At 33.0% G+C, this 20,612-nt stretch overlaps 2 protein-coding genes across 2 annotated transcripts; one reads left to right on the top strand and one right to left on the bottom strand.

Annotated features, from left to right (window-relative positions):
* Positions 1-5,807: 5,807 nt before the first annotated feature.
* On the top strand, positions 5,808-8,731 carry LOC131599837 (WEB family protein At1g12150-like). Its single transcript, XM_058872092.1, has 3 exons — positions 5,808-6,024; positions 6,133-6,337; positions 6,719-8,731. The coding sequence occupies exons 2-3, from the start codon at positions 6,167-6,169 to the stop codon at positions 8,288-8,290; spliced, it is 1,743 nt and encodes a 580-aa protein (XP_058728075.1). The 5' UTR covers positions 5,808-6,024; positions 6,133-6,166; the 3' UTR covers positions 8,291-8,731.
* Positions 8,732-12,279: 3,548 nt separating this feature from the next.
* LOC131599836 (phosphatidylinositol/phosphatidylcholine transfer protein SFH9) lies at positions 12,280-15,550 on the bottom strand. The gene is made up of 11 exons (XM_058872091.1): positions 15,331-15,550; positions 15,199-15,227; positions 14,782-14,865; positions 14,648-14,701; positions 14,316-14,393; positions 13,913-13,966; positions 13,734-13,793; positions 13,528-13,623; positions 13,347-13,448; positions 13,149-13,229; positions 12,280-12,835 (listed from the first exon to the last, which is right to left on the bottom strand). The coding sequence occupies exons 1-11, from the start codon at positions 15,383-15,385 to the stop codon at positions 12,548-12,550; spliced, it is 981 nt and encodes a 326-aa protein (XP_058728074.1). The 5' UTR covers positions 15,386-15,550; the 3' UTR covers positions 12,280-12,547.
* Between the last annotated feature and the right edge of the window lie 5,062 nt (positions 15,551-20,612).

Genomic DNA, 20,612 nt, shown 5'->3' with positions numbered 1-20,612 from the left:
GACCCATATTGATTAGTTTTTCTTCCACAAGTTCTCTAATAAAGTGGTGGAGAATTTTGATGTGTTTGGTACGACTATACTAAATTGAATTTTTATAAATATTGATGAAACTCATGTTGTCGCAATATAATGTAATAACATCTTTCTTGACATTGTACTCTTTCAGCCTCTACTTCATCCACAACAGTTGAGTGCAAATGCTTCCAGTATCAATGTATTCAACTTCAATGGTAGATAATGAGACAAAATTATGATTTTTACTAAACCATAAAAGGAGTTTGTTTCCCAAAAAGAAACATTGGCCATATGTGTTCTTTCTATCTTCAACATTACCTTCCCAATGAGCATCATAATATCTAACTAAAATATAGTTGGTGTTATGTGAGTACATAATCCCATATTCAGAAGTCTATTTGCGGGTCTATGTGCTTGCAGATATAATGTTGATAAACCCACAAAATATCATTTCTGAAGTTTTTATGACGACAATTGTAGTCGAAGTCAGTGGCAACAACTTTCAACTCCCTGATGAGGGTGAACCCAACTGGAAAACATCTCAAGTCTCATCAAATGAGGCTCAAGATTTATGTTTTTATGTTTTAGAGGAATCTAGTAAAGAATCTTGAAGTCCTCGAAGTTATGATAGAGAGGAAGCGTGAAATGCCAGGTTGTGAGGTTTGTCTGTCTAAAAAACCAGAGTTTTGTAAAAGTAAGGAAGTAGCTCCTAAATTCTAAGGAAACTCACACATTCACACACACACACACACACACACACTTAAAAATATTTTTCTAACCTTTTTATATCTTAAAAATATTTTCAAGACCGAGCCAAGTGATTAAGAAACTTTCCATTATCATTTAGAAGGATTTTTGATCTAGACAATCGATTGGGGACTCAATCTAATTTATTGGGATAACTTTTTTGAAACCAACCAATAGATTGGAGCATTAATCCAATTGAATAGAGAAGGACTAAATGTTTAATCAAACGATTATGACAACATCTTAATAAACTGCAACGATTAGGGCATTAAGCCAATCGATTAGCTCATTCGTTCTGCCTATGGATCATTTTCTTTTTTGATTTTTTAATCTTCTATATCAAAGAGGCTTGCATCCTCTTCATTTTATGCCACTTTCCAAAGCTTTAAGTTTTTTTGAAATTTATCCCTCTATTTTCTCTCTAAAAATATTTTTTCTTCACTTAAGTTGTTTTGGGGCTTTTGAGTGAAATTTTACTTGTGGGAAAGTTGTTGTAAGTGGTCGTGTTGTTGTTTTAATCTTTGAGAGTGCAATACTCTTGAGAAATTAAGTTTGGTTCGTGAGATAAACCAGCCAGAAAATTTTTTGTTTTGGTTTCTGGAACTTTGTTGGAAAAAGTTCTATTTTAGTTATTGAGATAAGACTGAAAATCTCTAAAAGGTTCATTTGTTTAGCCTGAGGTAAAAGCTAACTTTGGTTAGGGATAAACCTATTAAATTTCAAGATTAGATTGTATTAAGGTTTGTGGCGTAACCTGTAAAAGCTCAAAGTTTATAGTCAAAATCTCAAGAAGATATCTTGGGAACAGGATTAGGCAAAAGTTCGATCGAACCTGAATAAATCTATGGTGTAATCTATCTAACACTTATCTTCTATAATTTCTTCTATTTATTTTACTATTTTTTATTTTCGATGCTATTTACTCTATCCTATAGAAATTTCTAACACAATATAAAGTGTGATTAAGAAAACTGCCAAATCAATTACGAATTTTAAATACAACAATCACTTCTCCTCTTGATCTTGAAGTCACTTGTCCAACAAGTGGCATTAGAGCCTAAATCATGTTAAAGACTAATCGTCTTAGGAGGAAATGTGACTTTAAGATATTCACCAAACAAACACCTATCTACGTCTAACCGATTTCAATAATCCAAGTAAACTTTCACTTCAATGTCGTTGGGTTCACAATTATTGGTCCTCATACTAAGCTAGACAAAACTTTTAGCACATTATCTCCTCTGACTATTGACTTGTATTTCCTCCTCAGTTAGGACAAGAGGAGACATATGGACCTCAGTGCGACTCACCTCCCCGCCAACATTGAATAAAAGGAATTCTTACAAGTCTGATGAAGAAGCTTCGTCCTCTAGAAAATTCCCAAGTACCCTTTCTTAGTCAGAATCATCAAATATATAGACCACTTCAGGACCCGTGTGATCTTGAGCGAGCAGAGGAAAACAAGAATTAAGGGATTCCCCTATTTCCGCAACAATATTTTTTGAGAAGAAGAAATGAAGATGATTCAAATCAACTAGAGAAAGAAGTCACAAGATCAACAACTAGATTTTCACTTCGGGATACACTCAAACTCGAGTGCACTATAAACCTCTCCATGCTCTAACCTGTCGTGTAAACACACATGTTAGAAGAAGGATACATAAATTTTTGATGATGGAACTGCATTTAATGTGCAGGTTCCCCACTACTTCCACAAATGATATCAAACATTTCAGTTCCAGCTCGCATCGGAACACATCCTGGATGCCGACCAAATCACTTAAGGCTCTCCGACTCACTCAGTGCCCGGCGAATCCTTGGGGGGAAACTGTTATGGGTTGGCCATTGGCCCAAATAACCAAGGCTCAATACATCTCAAATCGATTCCACTACTTCATCCAAGGTATAAAACTAGTTCACATGAAACGCAAGGTATATTCTGTGATCTCAACTTTTCACTATACTCATATTTAATCTTGAATTAACTTTAGCGTTGGGGTGTTAACCATTCAAGTCTATCCCACGTTACTGTGACGAAGATCAACACCATTGGTTCAATAAGTTAAGTTCTCCAATTTTTTGGTGTGTAAACAAGATTATATTAACGAGAGAACAAAGGGTTCTCCAACCTATTTACACAACTGAACGAGACAAAACTCGACAAAAAGAAAGAGATTACTAACCAATTCGGATTACGATAAAATAACAAAGGATCTTTGTTAAACTCGTAAAAACTAGAATTGGGATTAGTAATATCTCCTATTAACAACCACTTCCAAACCAAAAAATTTATATTCCAAACCGTATTATCAACATTCTAACCATCATTCTGAAACAAATCCCGTTGCGCAAAAGCCAAATAGACCACGAAGTTGCAAGCCAAACAACTCCCAATTTTCCCTCCCCAACCTTCTTTCTTTTGCAAAGCAACAACCAATCCATAAAATTTGATAGGCACTCCTCTATACCAACTGGTTTACTAATCCATAAAGCTATATCTTTCTATATAATCTTCACTACTTTGCAATTGAAAAAAGAGTGGTCCATATCCTCAAAATATATACCGCAAAGAGCACACTTTAAAGAGTTTAAAGGAAAGGCAATACCTCTTATCTTCAAAAGATCCTCCGTAGGAAGTCTATTAACAAAAAGTCTCCAACCAAAAGCCTTGATCTTGAAAGGAACCTCCAACTTCCAAACCTTGTCCAACATGTCATCGTACTTATTACGAGGGCCAAAAGAAATTCGAAAGCTAGACTGAAAAACACCACTCGGGTCCACGAACGAAACCACCTTGTCATAGTCGGACCCCCCACTACAACATCTCCTAATAACGCTTTGAGAGAAGCGAGTCTCAACCGATTCATCAAAGACAATGTTAAAGCATTAAAACCAAAATCCCCCCCAACACCACTCGCCATTTCTCCAACCCCCATCCTTGCTGCCGAAACTTGTTTTCAAACCAGAAAGAAAAAATATTTTCGGGAACTCCTCCCTCAAACTAGACTCTTCCAACAACGAGATTCTCAAAAAGGAATATTAAAGCCATTCCCAATCACAAACTTACTATAAGCCACAATAGGATTCCTATGAGAAAGGGAACCGATCTTGAGGATGTCCTTCCACCAAGATGAATAAGAAAAAAGGGACTTTACCACTAGACCCATTGCTATAAATCTTCATAGAAATGTCCACCGTAACGAGCTTTCAACAAATCATACCAAAGACAATCGAAGTCTTGCGAAATTCTCCACCTCCATTTATTAAGAAGAGCTAAGTTAAAATCCGAAATGTTTTTATACCTAGCCCCCATTTCTCACGGGGAAGACACACCTTCTTCCAAATCACCCGATGAATCTTTCTCTTACCCTTCGAACTCCCACAACCCCAAACCACCTCTTTTATCTCCTCCTCTTGAAAGGGATTCTCAAGAACCAAACTCTCCTCCTTACTAATACTATTGAAAGTGATCCCGTCCAAAAACCATTCTCTCTCTCTCTCTCTCTCTCTCTCTCTCTCTCTCTCTCTCTCTCTCTCTCTCTCTCTCTCTCTCTCTCTCTCTCTCCTCTCTCTCTCTCTCTCTCTCTCTCTCTCTCTCTCTCTCTCTCTCTCTCTCTCTCTCCTCTCTCTCTCTCTCTCTCCTCTCTCTCTCTCTCTCTCCGATTCTACAAACTTGTTAGAATAATACCTCCACACCTCCTCCTTAACATTCACAACCGACTCAAGAAGAGAACAAGAAGGAGAAATTGGGCCAATATGATTATATCTTCTACTCTCCATCAGCGCCTTATGGAAGTAGCTACTATTACAATCACCGTTATTAAGCCATTTAACTTTCATTTTTTGAGCAAACATATTTTCTTTTATCCTCAACTTCAACCAAACACTCTCTTGTTCCACCACTTTTTTTTATTTATCAGCACCGGTATAGTCTTGTTCAGGGATTAGTTCCAGCATCAAGTGGTTCCAACCCCCTCCCGATCGCAGTTGCGGGGGATTAAACCGTGGTCCTTCCAACTAACCGCTTATTTATTTGACAAGATTATTTTCAATTATTTATATTCGTTTGTTTACTATTTTTTTTAAATACACATAAAATAGAGGGAGATTAAATAAATCTTAAATATTTTGTTATACATATTAAAAATAAAACTGTAGTGATTGAGAAAAAAAATTGAGAGTATGCAATTAGTAATAGAGACTCTGTTGGAATGTGTTATAGAAAATGTGTCGTTATATTACTTTTGCTAAATGTTTATCTTGATACACACTTCTTACCATATATAAACAAAGACAGATAACCCGTTCCCTTTACAAAGGAAAAAAAAAAGCATGTAGTATTGGTACTTGGAAAGCACAACCTCACCTTGGAGCTTTAGACCTCTCTTTTTCATAATACTTGGGTTTAAAAGTGATGCTATGTTAAGAAAAAGACCTCTTAGGTGGTTATAAGTTTATATCATTAAATGAGTAGTTGTTAAGATGACATGATCAAACCTAAACCTTATTGAACACAATTGTCTTAATCATAATCATGTATCTAGATCTAGAAGGTTCACTCAAAATTAGGCCACATCCCATTTTTAGAATCCTAATATGGAGAGTTGTCACCATTTAATAATGAAATTTTGTATTTTCGACGAAACGATAATAATTACTAGAAACTAACGTTCAGAATCGTAAGAGCTAGTGTTCGAACTCTGGTATTGCGTTCAACCTAACAATATCGGTATTTTTGTCTGTAAAATTAACTCTATATACTAAAATTTGAATATGAACCGTCGGATTTTAATTTGACAATATAAATTGTTATACGGTTTCAAAACATGATTTCATGACATACAAAAAACCATATTAACTAACCCTCTTTTAAATTTGTTCTAGAAATCTTGTCAAGTTATATGTACTACGGAATCTTACATTATACAGTTTCCAAATACAGATATGAAAAAGTTTTATTTTTATTTACAAACTGTGAGGTTGGAATTTATTGTCAAAACCACCACAAAAATCTATACACTTCTCAACCTACAAATAGCATATTTTCTATTATATTATACACCAAATCAAATTTAACCAACCATATTTTAGGCTGTTTTCTTTGTTTTTCAACGGTCTCAAAAGGGTAAATAAAAGTTCAAATTAAAAAGAATCAAACTCTTCATCTTGGTTCTTTTGAATTCCAACACCTTTGCAAAAAAAATTCTTCAAATCATCTACCTCATCAAAAGAACTTTCTTGTAGCATCAAACATACATTAAGGTAAGCATATGTTTTATTTAATCATACGTAACATGTTATGTTATGCAGTTACAGAATATTATGTTACAAGATTCATGTTAACAATGTTCATTGCTATTTATCTTGCAGATATACCTTTTGAAAGTAAGAAAAAATATATATAATGAGTTTCCGAAACCGAGAAACTTCTCCGAAGGATTCAGGTTCTCCGATAGGAGAGAGGGAGATCGACACAAGGGCGCCATTTCAATCTGTCAAAGCTGCTGTTAGCTTGTTTGGTGAAGTTTGTGTCAACAAGGACAAACGTAATTCTATCAAAAGAAAGTCTTCAGAGGTACACATCGTATATATAAATTTCTCGTTTTTGTATTAGGAATCGCGATTTTGATATCGCGTGCAATCTTAAATATTGAGATTGATGATAGTCATATAGACATCAAAAACTAAGATGTCGCGGTCAGATTTTTGATGTCGCGGTCAGAATTGCAGTTGCAGACATTTTTTAAAACCTTATAGAAATAGTTTATGCATAAGCATTTGCACGAAAAGCGCTTAAATTGTAAATGTTTAATTCAGTTGTTTATCCAAACATGGTCTTAATATAAGATACAAGCACAACATGAGAAGTTTTTCAAGTTTGCATGATTTAGCGATTAAGCGCGATTAAGAAACTTTATCATTTTTATAACAATGTGATTATTTGTGTGATTGACAGAATGTATTAGAAAAGGAAACTCAGCTTATGCTGGCTCAAAGAGAATTGAACAAGATAAAGAAACAGCTCGAAAGCGCTGAGAATACGAAAACCAAAGCGCTTTCCGAGCTCGATAAGGCCAATGTGACACTTCAAGAATTGACAAAGAAGCTCAACAGTGTGAGAGAATCAAAACAATCCGCAATTGAAGAAAGCGAGGTTGTAAGGAATCAGGCCAAGGAACTCGAAAAGGCGTTATCGCAAAAAGCGATAGGATACGAAGCTTGGAAACAAGAACTAGATCATGCAAGAAAAGAGTACACTACAACTGTCAAAGAACTTGATGCTTCCAAGCAAGAACTCAACAAGATCAGACAAGATTTTGATGCCGCCTTGGAGGCGAAGTTGGCCGCGTTTCAGACAGCAGGTGAAGCGCAGCGTTCGGCGAAATTGAACTCGGAGAAGATCAATGAACTGTCAAAGGAAATTGCAACCATGAAAGCATCAACTGAGCAGTTCAAGCTAGCAACAGTGCAAGCACAGGAAGAACAGGTAAAAGTGATTGGGGAGAAAGAAGAGAAGTTAAAGTCTTACAAAGCTTCGAAGGAAGAAATCGAAAAGAAACTGATGGAAATAAAGAATGAGTACGATCCTGACGAAATGCATAGCCTCGAGGCGAAACTCGTGGAGACGAGCGATGAGATTCAAGTTCTTCAAGAGAAAATGAAAGAGTTTCATGATTCTGAGATGGATTCTGTTGAGGTAATAACTTTGGAAATCAAAGAAGCTACAAAGACATTGCAGGAAATTTCTGATGAAGAATCTTCACTGAGAAACATAGTGGATTCCCTCAAGACAGAATTAGAACAAGTGAAGAAAGAACAAGATGAAGTTAAGGAGAAAGAACAGGCATCAGAAGCACTTGCCGCGAACCTAACCGGTTCACTACAAAGTAGCAAAGAAGAAGAAGATTCTCTTGAGAGCGATGGATCGACCGAGCGACATTGTCACGAGACGGAATTGAAAATCAAGCAGTTATCGTTCGAGACGGAGAATGCAAGAAAAGAAGAAGAAGAGATGAGGATAAAAACTCAGGAACTGACACAAGAGATTGAGAAATCCAAAGCTTTGTCTAAGGAAATAGAAGGGAAGCTAGAGCTTTTAGTGAAACAGGCTGAAGAAGCAAAAGCAGAAGAGAAAAGAGCTGTTGAGGAAATGAAGCTGTTATCTGACTCACAAAGTAGAGTCTCGGTTTCGGATTTGAGTGGTAAGATCATATTGACAGTTGAGGAATTTGCTGCGTTGAGCGGCAAGATTAAGGAATCAGAGGATTTGATTGAGAGGACGGAAACAACTGCAATGGCTCAGGTTGAAGCGATCCACACGAGAAGAAGCGAAGTTGAGAAAAAAGTCGAAGCTAATCTTAAAGCAATTGAAGAAATAAAAGCAGCAACAGATTTGGCTTTGAGGAATGCAGAGATGGCGGATTCAGCAAAACTTGCGGTTGAAGGCGAATTAAAGAAAAAGCGAAATGAAGAACAAAAAGGGATATCTGATTCGGATCATTCGAGACCGATCTCACTGCCGAGCTAGAACTTAAAGCATTTCAAGCTCATAATAGATAAAGTGTATCCTTCGCAAAAGAGCATTGGTTGTAGCATTGGATTTCTTGTCATTCTATGGGAAATGGTAGGTTGCTTGCAATACAAGAAACACTTTTTGTCACCAACTCTACCAGTTCAAGTTGAAGATTTTTCAATGTTTCCATCATCCAGAAGATATTGTGCAAAATGTCTAGGCTCAAGTTGTCAACGGTTTCTGAGACCTTAAGCAGACAAGTTATTCCACAGTCCAAAGAAGAAATATAGATGTTGTTCTATGTATAGATTTAAACTTTTCAATACTAAACACAAAAAATCTACTTGTATTATACTATTAAGAGAACATTATTAAGTGAATTACATGTTTGATCTACTCTGTAAATAAAATAATGAATACTAAAAGATTTTCTAGCATGTTCCTATTTCTATGAAATTTTATTTTAGTATTGTACTGGGGCGAGTTTATCAGGCCACCAGTAAGGAACCCAAATTGTATGCCAGACAGGTTTTGACCGTGAGCATCATTCCTGCAACTCTGCCAACTCTGAGGTAAATTTGAAGGAGTCACAGTTCGAAATCACCTTTTGCGGCAAGTATGTTGTTGACATCCTCCCTTATAACAACGATTTGATGTTCATTATGGTGAAGTACAATAATAAGAACGAAAAACGAGTGTTGATTGACCCTGGAAGCTCAGAAGACGTATGTTCTAGGATGTTTTTGAGAGACTTTGACTCGATTCGGGTGACATTCTAACGTTTCAAGGCTCCCTGGTCAGTCTTCTGGAGAACATGTATAGGTAAAATGTCACATAACGTTCGATGTAGCATCCTAATCCCAATAATGTATATTTTAAAAAGTCATGCAAATTAATCTTCTGTCTCAATTCTTAGGCCAATAAAACCCTTGCTATAGACCCCAACATACATTTTGTAAAATTTAGATGGTTTTGAAACTGCTTTCATTTTTGCTAAAAAAATTGCTTTTAAAATTGATAAAGAATCTAAATTTCGTGAAATATAAAATATTCGTAGAAAGAAAGATTTTGATGAAAATATCGATAGTAAAGTTGTTAAATCTCCTTATATTGTTGTGGTGAGTAGTTCAGGTGAGAAATTACAGTGGTGACCTGTTATTGGCTTAACAATACTCATCAAGAGGATAATTTATTAATATATATTTTCTCAACAATACCCATCAACGTAGTAATACATGTTATTACACATGTAAGTCCACCAACAGGGTAAGAAAATTATTATACATATTCGATATTACTCATCAACAAGGTAAACATGTTATTACTCAATAAGTATATCCACCAATAGGATAACAGTAATATTCTACATCTCATATTATTACTCATGTAAGTCCATAGAGTAACAGTAATATTCTACAACTCATATTATTACTCAGAAAGAAAAACGAATGTTTAATTTTAGGCCATATTGAAGAAGAAACATGATGCATGATTAGTTTTTTTCTATTAATAAGCATATTAGACCATTTATTATTGGTAGTAAAAAACTTACAACAAAGAGATAAACAAACAACTTTGTTTATTGTCTTAATATCTCTTAGACTAAGGTGGACAAATAATCTTCTACAATATAGTAATCAACTTTCTATTGTCTATGTTTCATATCCACATAAAATTTATGATGCAAAAATTCATCTTGTTAAAAAGATTGATTGGCCAATCATCAATCCTAAGACTATACAAAAGCATGTCTTGTATGATTGACTAGACTAATTGAACCCTACCCATCACAGAAAGAAGGTGGCTTTTCCAAGTAGCTAGCTTGGCCATTAGTCTATATGTTATGATATGAAGATGATAAGTTCTTGGCTTTTCTTTAAATATATAAACTCCAAGATAATTAAATGGTGTTTGTCCATAGGGAATCCAAGCATATATGCAATGTGCCTCGACCTAGACCTAGAACTAGTTCCTCCACAAAGCTTACACTTAGTTGGATGGATGCGTTGGCCAGGATTCTAACCATATTATTGTAGGAAATGATTAATGACTGAAGTATTTTTCCTAGTATACTTGCATACTATCATAAAGTCAACTGCAAAAAAAATGTGACTAAGAATCGTTGTCTTACCAACTCATATACATGTCACGTTATCTTGATCCACCAACATAGATAATTGTCTATTATGTGTTTCTTCATCAATGTAGAAGAGCAAAGGAGACAAAGAATATCCCTGCCTCATTCCTTTAGAGCAAGAAAAAAATCATGCATTTTTTCCATTTATCATGATTGATATTTTGCCTTAGTAGAGAATGGTAAGATTGCAATCACAAAATTTATGATCAAAGTCAAGTTGAACAAGAACTTTAATAAGATAACGTCAATCAAAGTATCAAAGGGTTTTTTGATTTCTAACTTCAAAGTCATACTACCTCCAAAAAATTTCATGTCCAACAAATTAATGGCTTCTGAAGTAATCCTAATATCCTCATAAATACGTCTGCCCCTAAAGAGACCTCTTTGGTATTCTGAAACAATATTAAGAGCTAAGGTGGAAAACTAGTATGAAATGATCTTTGTGATGATTTTAAATTGAAAATTTACAAGTGCAAGAGGTCTACACTGCTTAATAAAATATGCTCTATGTTGCTTAAGCATCAAAGTCACACTGAATAAATTGAGATTAGGAAAGATCTAACCTTGTTCAAAAAACTTGAAAATAGTCTCACAAAACCAATAAATTCTATAGCAGAATTATCATCCATATTGTGCAATGTATTCTTAATTTTTTAAGACTGAAGCATTCTAGTGAGATATTCATTATCCGCGTGAGTTATAAGTTATGGGATAGTTCTCTCCACCAGATCACTATAACTGCAATTGTTTTCTGAATTAAACAAATTTTTGTATAAATTAATACATGATTATCTAATTTAATTTTTTCCTAAAAAAAAAAAAAATTGATATGCCTCAATCTAATAATTTTGTTACTAGCATATCTCAATTTAGTTGTGTTGTGAAAAAACTTTGTATCCATATCTCCATCGTTAAACCACTTATTCCTTACCTTGTCTAACAGAAGTTGGGAATTCTTTCCTCCAACCCAAGATCATCATTAATTAAACCTTGTATCATGTTAACTTCAATAGTAGCCTGAGTGGCTTTAAGATGGATATTGTCAAATGTATTTATGTTCCATTTCTTAAGAATAGGTTTAAGATAACTCAATTTAGCATATGAAACAAACATAGGGAACTAACCACACCAGTATTCCAATTATTAGCAATCAATTGTCTGCAACTAGTCCAAACCTTTAGAAAATTAAATGACCTAGCCGAATCAAACTTACATTTGTCACAATAGTGAAGAATAGAGTAATTGTTTGCGTGATTCTTGATCGAAGTGAAGCAATTGACTGTGTTTCACTTATTTAATTAATTTTGATTACAAATAACTCTGCAAGTTTAACAGAAGAGTAAACACCACATTTCCTCATATTAGTTCAAATATAATAGTTTCAAGTAGTTTCAAGATGCATAAGTTCATTTTGATTGGTTCGACTAAAAAACTCATCATTGCAAAATTTGTTTGAAGAACATCTACCAAAATTTTCATGAGAACCAACAAGTACATTAAAATCATCTATGTACATCAAGGTTTAGAATTGGCCAGCAGAAGATTGATAAATTTAGTCCATATCTGTCTAGATATATTTTTTTCTATTATTAAGTTAAATTTCAAAATATGGATACATTTATAGTATTAAATAAATATATAAATCATATAACCAACCATTTTAATATAAGATAAATTTGTATAAATAAAACACATTTATATAAAAACTCTAGTTTGAAAGCCGTACAAAAACTATTCATAAACCACAATATAACTTCATACATTACCAAAAACAATTAGTGTTTTTTTTTTAAATGTGGGGAGGAGATGTTGGGAGGTGAAAATGCAAAAAGATTGAACTATAGTTGAACTTAAAAGAAACCACATATAGTAAATAACATATTTTACATTAATTTATACCTAGCATTATGACACATTGCAAAGTTCTTGTAAGTTTTATTTCAACTATCCCCTAACAATATGAAGCTAACTACTACTATTACATAATCCTGATAAATGATTAGGAACCTTCTGTACTACTACACTGGTTTGGTTCAAATGATTAACAACATGTATAGGACTGACAACAACAAAAAACCGAATTTGAAACGACACCGTCGGTTGATATTTAACTCATAAATTGTTAACCATCATCATCAATCAGCATTCTCATGGTTGTTCTCAAACTTGTGTAACTCTGACTCTATAGTCTTGGCAATATTCGCTTCTTCCTCGGCCACAGGTTCAGGAAATTCTACATGAAAAGATCCCTGCTTGATCGGTCCCCTAGCTTCCATTCTTGATTGTTCCTTGATGTAGTTGTAGAGTTCTTGATGGAAGGGGTGATCCAACGAATAACAATTTTCACTCCCACTTCCTGAATGTTTCGACGATCCCGAGCCTTCTTTTCTACAGAAATGCGGTAGAGACGCGTAATCCATGATCTACGTAACAAAAGTAAAGTTAATTAAATTGAACAAAGAACAATGTATTAAGGCATTTCAGATATTGTTCTACAAAGTTTTATGCAATAAGGACTTTCAAGAATAAGCATATGCTAAAGTTTTATGCAATAAGGACTTTCAAGAATAAGCATATGTCGATGTCCCGCGTCTTGCATTACAAATTGCCAACTAAGCATCTTTTTGTAATTCTCTATTCTATTCAGACACTATAAGGATCCCATGTGGTGTTATAATATATGCTCAAATAGTCGTCTGAAAATAATCGAAAATTTAAACTAAGTAAATAGATTACCTTCAACAGCTCATCTCGCCCGCAACCTTGTAAGACTTGCACTTTTTTTCTAGTCCTCTCTTGTAAAAGAGGCTTCACAACCTACGAACACAGCGTGTTTAACATTATCTTGAGGTTTCAATAGGTGCGCAACCTAAACTGATAATAAGTAGAAAATATCGTAAAAAATCTGAGTCATAATGAATATTATCTTCTTACCTTCCAACAACCTGAAAATATGTACGGAGCGTTTACGATGTAATACGTATTTGTTTTCTCTGGATAGTTCAGATCATCAATGGATGAAATTATTGTTAACAGCTGCAACAACGCCAAAGACAACTCAGTGATGCAGAAAATATTCAAAAACGGCCTTAATTTGATTCAACTAAAAAAATACCTTAATCTGATTCAGAGCCGATAGCTTCAGTCCGGTCATATCTAAAACCTTTACACATGTAGTAATAGGGCGCTCATGCTTCTTCGACGCAGAAGGCTACAAGCATATACGAGTCAAAATAAACAAAAGAATGGAAGCTAAAGAAACAGAAAAATCATGTGAGACTGAAATATATTATTGGTAGACTTGAATTATTGATAACCCACCAAGACTACACGATCACGGTATTCATTAATTTGAATGTGAGACTGAACATAATAATGGACCTGCAATCAATCAATAAACACACAACAAGTATTAGAATATATATGAACACAAACATGAGGCTTTAAGTTAAGTAGCAAACAGTGTGTTTAAGATTAAGTTTCTAATAAACGAAACTTACGGATGCTTTGTCGAATGTGCTAAGTCCAACACCGATTGCGAAGACAGGAAGACCCTGAAAAGGATGGTGGAGAAAATCAAAATTAATAGAGTAAATACCAAGTTAGGTGATTTTGTACTTTCACGACTTAAAATACAAGACATGTACAAACACACACGCAAGCTCACACACACAACAAAGGTTTGGCACCCTAAACAAAAAAGACATGTTTTCACAACTCCTAGTGTCTGCTATTTTCCCAAATCCAGTACACCGTGGTTAGAAGGAACCACGTAACCAGCGGGGGTAATTGCAGAAAAATAACGAGAAAAGCGAGCAAACTCATCGGTATAAGTAAGGTGAAACAAACACTTTTGAGCACAAGGTGAAAATGAACAGAAAAAATATTAAGTTTGACGAGTACCTCTCTTGAGTACCCTGACAATCCTATGAGCTGAGAATCGCGCACACCTCTGTACAAATCTGGAGGGATTATTGGTTTCTGAAAATGAATCACAATATAAGCATCAAAGGTAAAGAACTCACTGTCATTTACAAAAGATATACATATGGTAACAAGATTTAGCAAATAATAAATATATAAACGCGGTGCAGTAAAATCTAATAAAAAGTATCGCAATCAGAATAATCTATTTACATCTTACAAGAATATAACTTTTAAAATATCATACGAATTTCCAAAAGAAATATATCTTAACAATAATATACAAGTAGCTGTTCTATATAGAGACGTACCGTTAATATTTTATCAATCTCATTCGACACTCTCCAGTTCAAACTCTCAATCAACTGAAACAAAGTACGTGCATTAACAAATAAATCAGATATCACAGTCAATTTACAAAACAAAACATTCAGCAAAAACAAACCATTTTATGAGCCTTTGAAGCATTCCATTCCCTAGCTTTTAGAAACCGAATCAATGTTTCGATTACATATCCTTGATGAACATTCTGCAAGTAACACAAGTCAACTAAGTCTCACCAAAGCAGCAGAACCAATTCACAAGAAATTTCCAGATCTCACCAAACCATATCATAACAAAATTGATTCCAGAAACAGCAAAAAAACCAAACACCAATTATAATTTTTCAGTACTAACACAAATACACATAAAACAATTGAAGTTCACAAAATCAGATCTCATTCAACTTCATCACCATGAGCAAAATATCCAAAAACATAGGCAAAAACAAATGCTGAAGAACCAAACTAATAAAAAACAACAATAAACCATGTTGTCACATAAATTTCGATAACTCCTAGGTTTCAAAGACAGCACTAACCTGAAACGTTTTCTGAAGTGGCTCCTCAACTAGAATCAATGAAAAAAAAAATTCAAAAAAAGAGAATTTTTAAAAAATAAAACCAAAAAAAAAAAAGGAGAGAGAAAAAGGGTATATAATAAAAGGGCATACCTTGATCTACAAGAGCCTGGAGTTGGTTAAGGGCATCCTGAGAAACAATCCCCATTTTGATGAGAAAATTAAGAAAAGCAGGAAGCTTGGATTAGATTATTTTGATGATGTTGGTTGGATTTGTTGTAGCTTAAGGTTGGTTTAGTGAGTGTATGTGTTTGTTTCACTGTGTGAAAGACACATGACAGCACAGCACACCAAAGTAGATGGAAAAAAGGGACAATATCTAAGCTTATATATACCCATACTGAGTGTGTGAATACCCTTGCAACTTTTTGAGATACTATTTGAGATTTTTGAGTTAGCCCCACTTCTACTATTTTTCCCTCTTTTTTTTTTATTTTGTTTTTAAATTTTTCAAATTCACTATTTTATAATAATAATAATAATAATAATAATAATTAAAATAAAAAATATTAGTTTTGAAAAAAAAAGGTTAAATGTTTTGGTGGTTTAAAATTAGTCAAAATGTTAGAGAGAATTGCTGATTATGATAAAACTTGGGATTGATATGTGTGCACTCTCTTAAATGTGAATAAAAGTAATTACTTTTATGCATGTAATTAAGAATAATGGTCAACTTTATTTCAAGTAGATGATGGATTTATGTGCTAAGATTGGCTTTAAAAAAGAAGATTTATATATGATTTCTTCTCCAAAAATCAAATATTTTTTACTATTAACACTGGTTTTTTTAATAGTGTGTCTTTCACACAATGTTTTAAAACCCGGACCGATGATCGACCCGGTCATGATACTAGGTTAATGGGTCATTGGTCGAACCAGTGAGTTATTGGTCGAACCGCATGACTATTAACCCGGTATTTATTAAAACATATGATATAATTTAATATTTAAAAAACATATATATAATATTTAATTTAAATTATATATAGTTATTTATTTATTTATTTTAAATAAATCAACTTTAAATTATAATAATTACAATGAATTTGCTAACTTTGACATCAAATAGTACGTAGTCTGGTGAAAATTATTATTTCATTAGTTAAAAAGAACCTGAGTTCAATTCTGGTGGCTTGCATTTTGCATATTATTTAATAATCTTGCAGAACTGAGTCATTGGTTTGTCCGGTTTAAACTGGTTTGTCCGGTTTAAACCGGTTCAGTACCGGTTTGATGATGTCATACAGGGTTAACTGCATATCTGGTCCGTTAACTGTATATCTGGTCCAATAACATAACCGAACCGCCTTGGCTACTGGTTCGCGGTTGGACCGGCCGGCCCGATCCGGGTTTTAAAACTATGCTTTCACATCTTTGAACCACCTTCACCTCGTCATACATCTCTATAAAATAAAAATTTATTTGATTAATTAATATCCATCAATATTCGTTGCTTTGTCCAACTCTATATTTTCACAATAATATAAGAATTAATACTCAACTCCACTTTCGAACAACCTAATTCTAGGGCCAGCCCAAGAATCAAATAATTAGGTTAAAGTTTTAGGCTTCAAAGGTTTAGGTTTAAAAAATACCTCAATTTTTTGTATTTAATTATCAATAAATATAATAGTATATTAGTCACATATATTATCATAGTTGAGTTGATAAAATGTATATCTCATTGCTTTATTCAATTCTTAGCCATCAAAATTTATTATTTTTAATTGCTAGGGCCTCACTTTCTTTTTGCCTATCATACTAAGTCTACCATATAAATGCTTCACGTCACTCTTAATTTTCTTTCCTATAAAATAGCAATAAATATACTAAATATAAACCAATATGTGTGACTTTTAATTTATATCATTAGATTTCTTACTTAATTAATATGATTTTCCATAACTATGTCTAATAGAAGACACAAAACCAAAAACCTGTATCATGTATTCAGCAGGTAGCATCTATGTTTTTCCTTTATTTTTATTTTTAATTTTTTACTATTATTTATTAATCTTTAAGAGTATATTATTAAATTTATAAAAAATATATAAGTTAAAAATAATACACTAATTAATATTTTTAATTGTACAAAGAAATTGATTATATATATATATATATATATATATATATATATATATAGTAATATTATTAATTTATAAATATTGTATTTGCCAAAAAATAAAGTTTTCTGAAGTTAATAAAATTTTGATTTAATATCAATAATATTATAATAAAAATTAATGTATTGATTTTATTATTAGTTGAAAAATATATTAATTAAACAAAATTGATTATATAAAATTTTATAGATAATTTTGTAATGTAAAGTAAAATTTTAGTTAAAAGTATAATTATTGATAAAGAAAAAATTTATTTTATAATTTGTCTTAAGCCTCAATATGTGTTGGGTCGGTCCTGCTAATTCTTTTGTAAGAGTTAACCCCTCATAAATTCTTCATAATTTCGCCTTTACAACACTATGTTTCTCAATGTACTTTGAAAAATCACTCTTACACTCGCCATACATATCTCGAATGATACCTCTACACCCTGAAGTCCTACCTACTTTACAAGCCTCATCCGTATTGAGCTTAACCTAATTTATGTCTATGGGATTTCAACCAACCATGATAACATATTTCTCTCCACTAGAAACTACTTTGTTACTCTTCATAACTTTATCATACACATCTACTCACTACTACAAAAAATATATATCACTACTACAAGAAGAAGAAGAAGAAGAAGAAGAAGAAGAAGAAGAAGAAGAAGAAGAAGAAGAAGAAGAAGAAGAAGAAGAAGAAGAAGAAGAAGAAGAAGAAGAAGAAGAAGAAGAAGAAGAAGAAGAAGAACACAACATGAACTAGAACAACAACAACAACAATAACAACAACAACAACAACAACAACAACAAAATAAATAAAATCATTAAACATTAGATCTCAACAACAACACCAATAAAAACATCAACAAGAGAAAAATAACAACAACAACAACAACAACAACAACAACAACAACAACAACAACAACAACAACAACAACAACAACAACAACAAAATTAATAAAATCTCAAAAACTAACATTGTTAATTTGAATCCATTTTTCCTTGCCTTATTCAATTTGGAGAAAATATGATGGAGTTATGAAACTTGTTAGTGAAAGAAATGATGTTTTTCTAGTTTTGTTTATGGAAGAAATGATGTTTTCGAGTTTAGTTTAGTGGAGAAAATGGAAGAGGAGTTTGGAGGTAGAAGATGAAATTCGTCTAAGTTCGTCAAGAGAAAAAATGAATGAACATGGAGTATTAATATCTTGAAAATGTAATTTATTTTTATTTTAAAATAAAATATAAAAAATAGGAAAATGTCATTTTTCTCCACGGTTGGAATTCAAACCGTAGAAAGAAATGACTTAAAAATAAATAAAAAACTAAAAATGCTGGTGTTGGGATTCGAACTCATCACCAGACGTCACTTTCTACCATGGTTAGAATTCCAACCGTGGTAAAAAATGGCTTAAAATAAATAAAAATCCAAAATAGATGGTGTTGGGATTTGAAATTATAACCAGACACCACTTTTCACCATAGTTTGAATTCCAACCGTGGTAAAAAAATGGCTTAAAAGAAATTTAAAAAAAAAAACAAAATTGATGGTGTTAACACGCGGTAATAGTTCATTACGAAAGGTATTTTTTTTAGTAATGACTCGTCTTTAAGCATAGATCCCCAAAAATGGAGGTCTCTGGTAATGTTCATTATGCATCTCCTTATTGCACCGACCATTAATAAGCTATGACAACTAACCACCCATAAATTAACCCACTTACTGCTCTCATTGAGATTTAAATTAATTCATTCAACAGTGTCAATGGAAAAGAAGTCTGACTTGATATTTTCAAGGACCTTGTTCATCCAAAGTTGCATGGCATTAGGGAAATCCCTAAAAGCGTGCATGGTAGTTTCCCTCACACCACTCACATCTTACAATCAGCTCCTTACAGTCCTTTCAAGCTTTTGTTATAATTGGTTAATAATTTATCATGACCAAGAATTCAAATAAAACATCAAAACCGCTCTTGAGCTTTCAAACTCCAAATATTCCTCCATGTAACTTCAATATTGGTCTTATCATGCCTAACCAGACGAGCATACATGCTTTTTACTGAATAACTGCCTTTGCCTGCCCCTGTATAAAGGAACTCATCTCCCCATACTCAAGTCTAAGGGGAGATCACTTTAATCTTTTGCAAGATTGATTATGGTAACCAATATTGTAACTTCTTTCAGTCCCAATATCCTACATAACTTATAAGATCTCTCACCTTTATATGCTTCATTTCACTAGGAATGTCCTAATCGAGCTATTGAATGATAGCCCAGGTTCTATCCAGCAATCCATCTAGGCCTTAATAGCAAAATCATTCCTAATGCTTCAGCTTCCATGGTCGTACACTTGTTTCATTAACTTGGAAGTGTATCTCCAAAACTTATAATCACAACCTTTGAAATTAGACACATGATATTTGTTCTTCACCATTTTACACCATAAATCTTCTCCATCATTATGCAACTTCCACATCAATTTCATGAAACACGTTATGATTAGTTATCATATCCCAATTGATTGCATGATACTTTCTCTTCTCCATTGTGTCTCCCTAAATGAAACTTTTGTACATATGCTGAATCTCTTTAATGCAAGCTTTAGGTAGGATGTCAATCATACAACTTTGAAATCAACCTTCAATGTTTACATCTCTTTTGACATGCCAGATTCTCTGTAACTTTGGAATATTTAATTTGTGAGTAATCAAATTCTTAACTGTAAAGAGACTTATGTGTACTTGTATATTTTGATTGAATCATCGAAATGTTCAACCATATCAACTATATAACTATTAATGAAAGACACTACCACTTCAACTCTCATCCATAAAATGACATGTGGCACTAAAATATGTTTCCCTCAATTCAAATACTCTTTTACCTCTCTTTAGATTTTTGTTTCACTTAAACACTTTTCTCCATCTTTTGAACCTCTCACATGTCTTATTTTATACACTTTTATAAATTAATATTTTTTTTTATATTATTTTAATTTTAGATCTGTACTTTCATTGAGTTTATTAAACTTTATATTGATTTTAAAATTTTATGGGAGTAATTATATACTTTCAAGTCTCATCCATGCAATGACATGTGACACGTAAATACATTTTCCTCAATTCGAATACACTTTTCACTCGTTTTAGATTTTTGTTTCACTTAATCATTTGTCTCTATCACTCTAAACCCCTCACATGTCTTATTATATACACTTTTATAAATTAATACGTGTTTCTATTATTTTAATTTTAGATATCTACTTTCA

The sequence above is a fragment of the Vicia villosa genome, linkage group LG4 (assembly GCF_029867415.1).
Source record: "Vicia villosa cultivar HV-30 ecotype Madison, WI linkage group LG4, Vvil1.0, whole genome shotgun sequence".
In the NCBI taxonomy this organism is placed as follows: Eukaryota; Viridiplantae; Streptophyta; class Magnoliopsida; order Fabales; family Fabaceae; genus Vicia; species Vicia villosa.
Note: the sequence above shows the minus strand (reverse complement) of the source record. Positions and strands in the feature narration are given on the sequence as shown.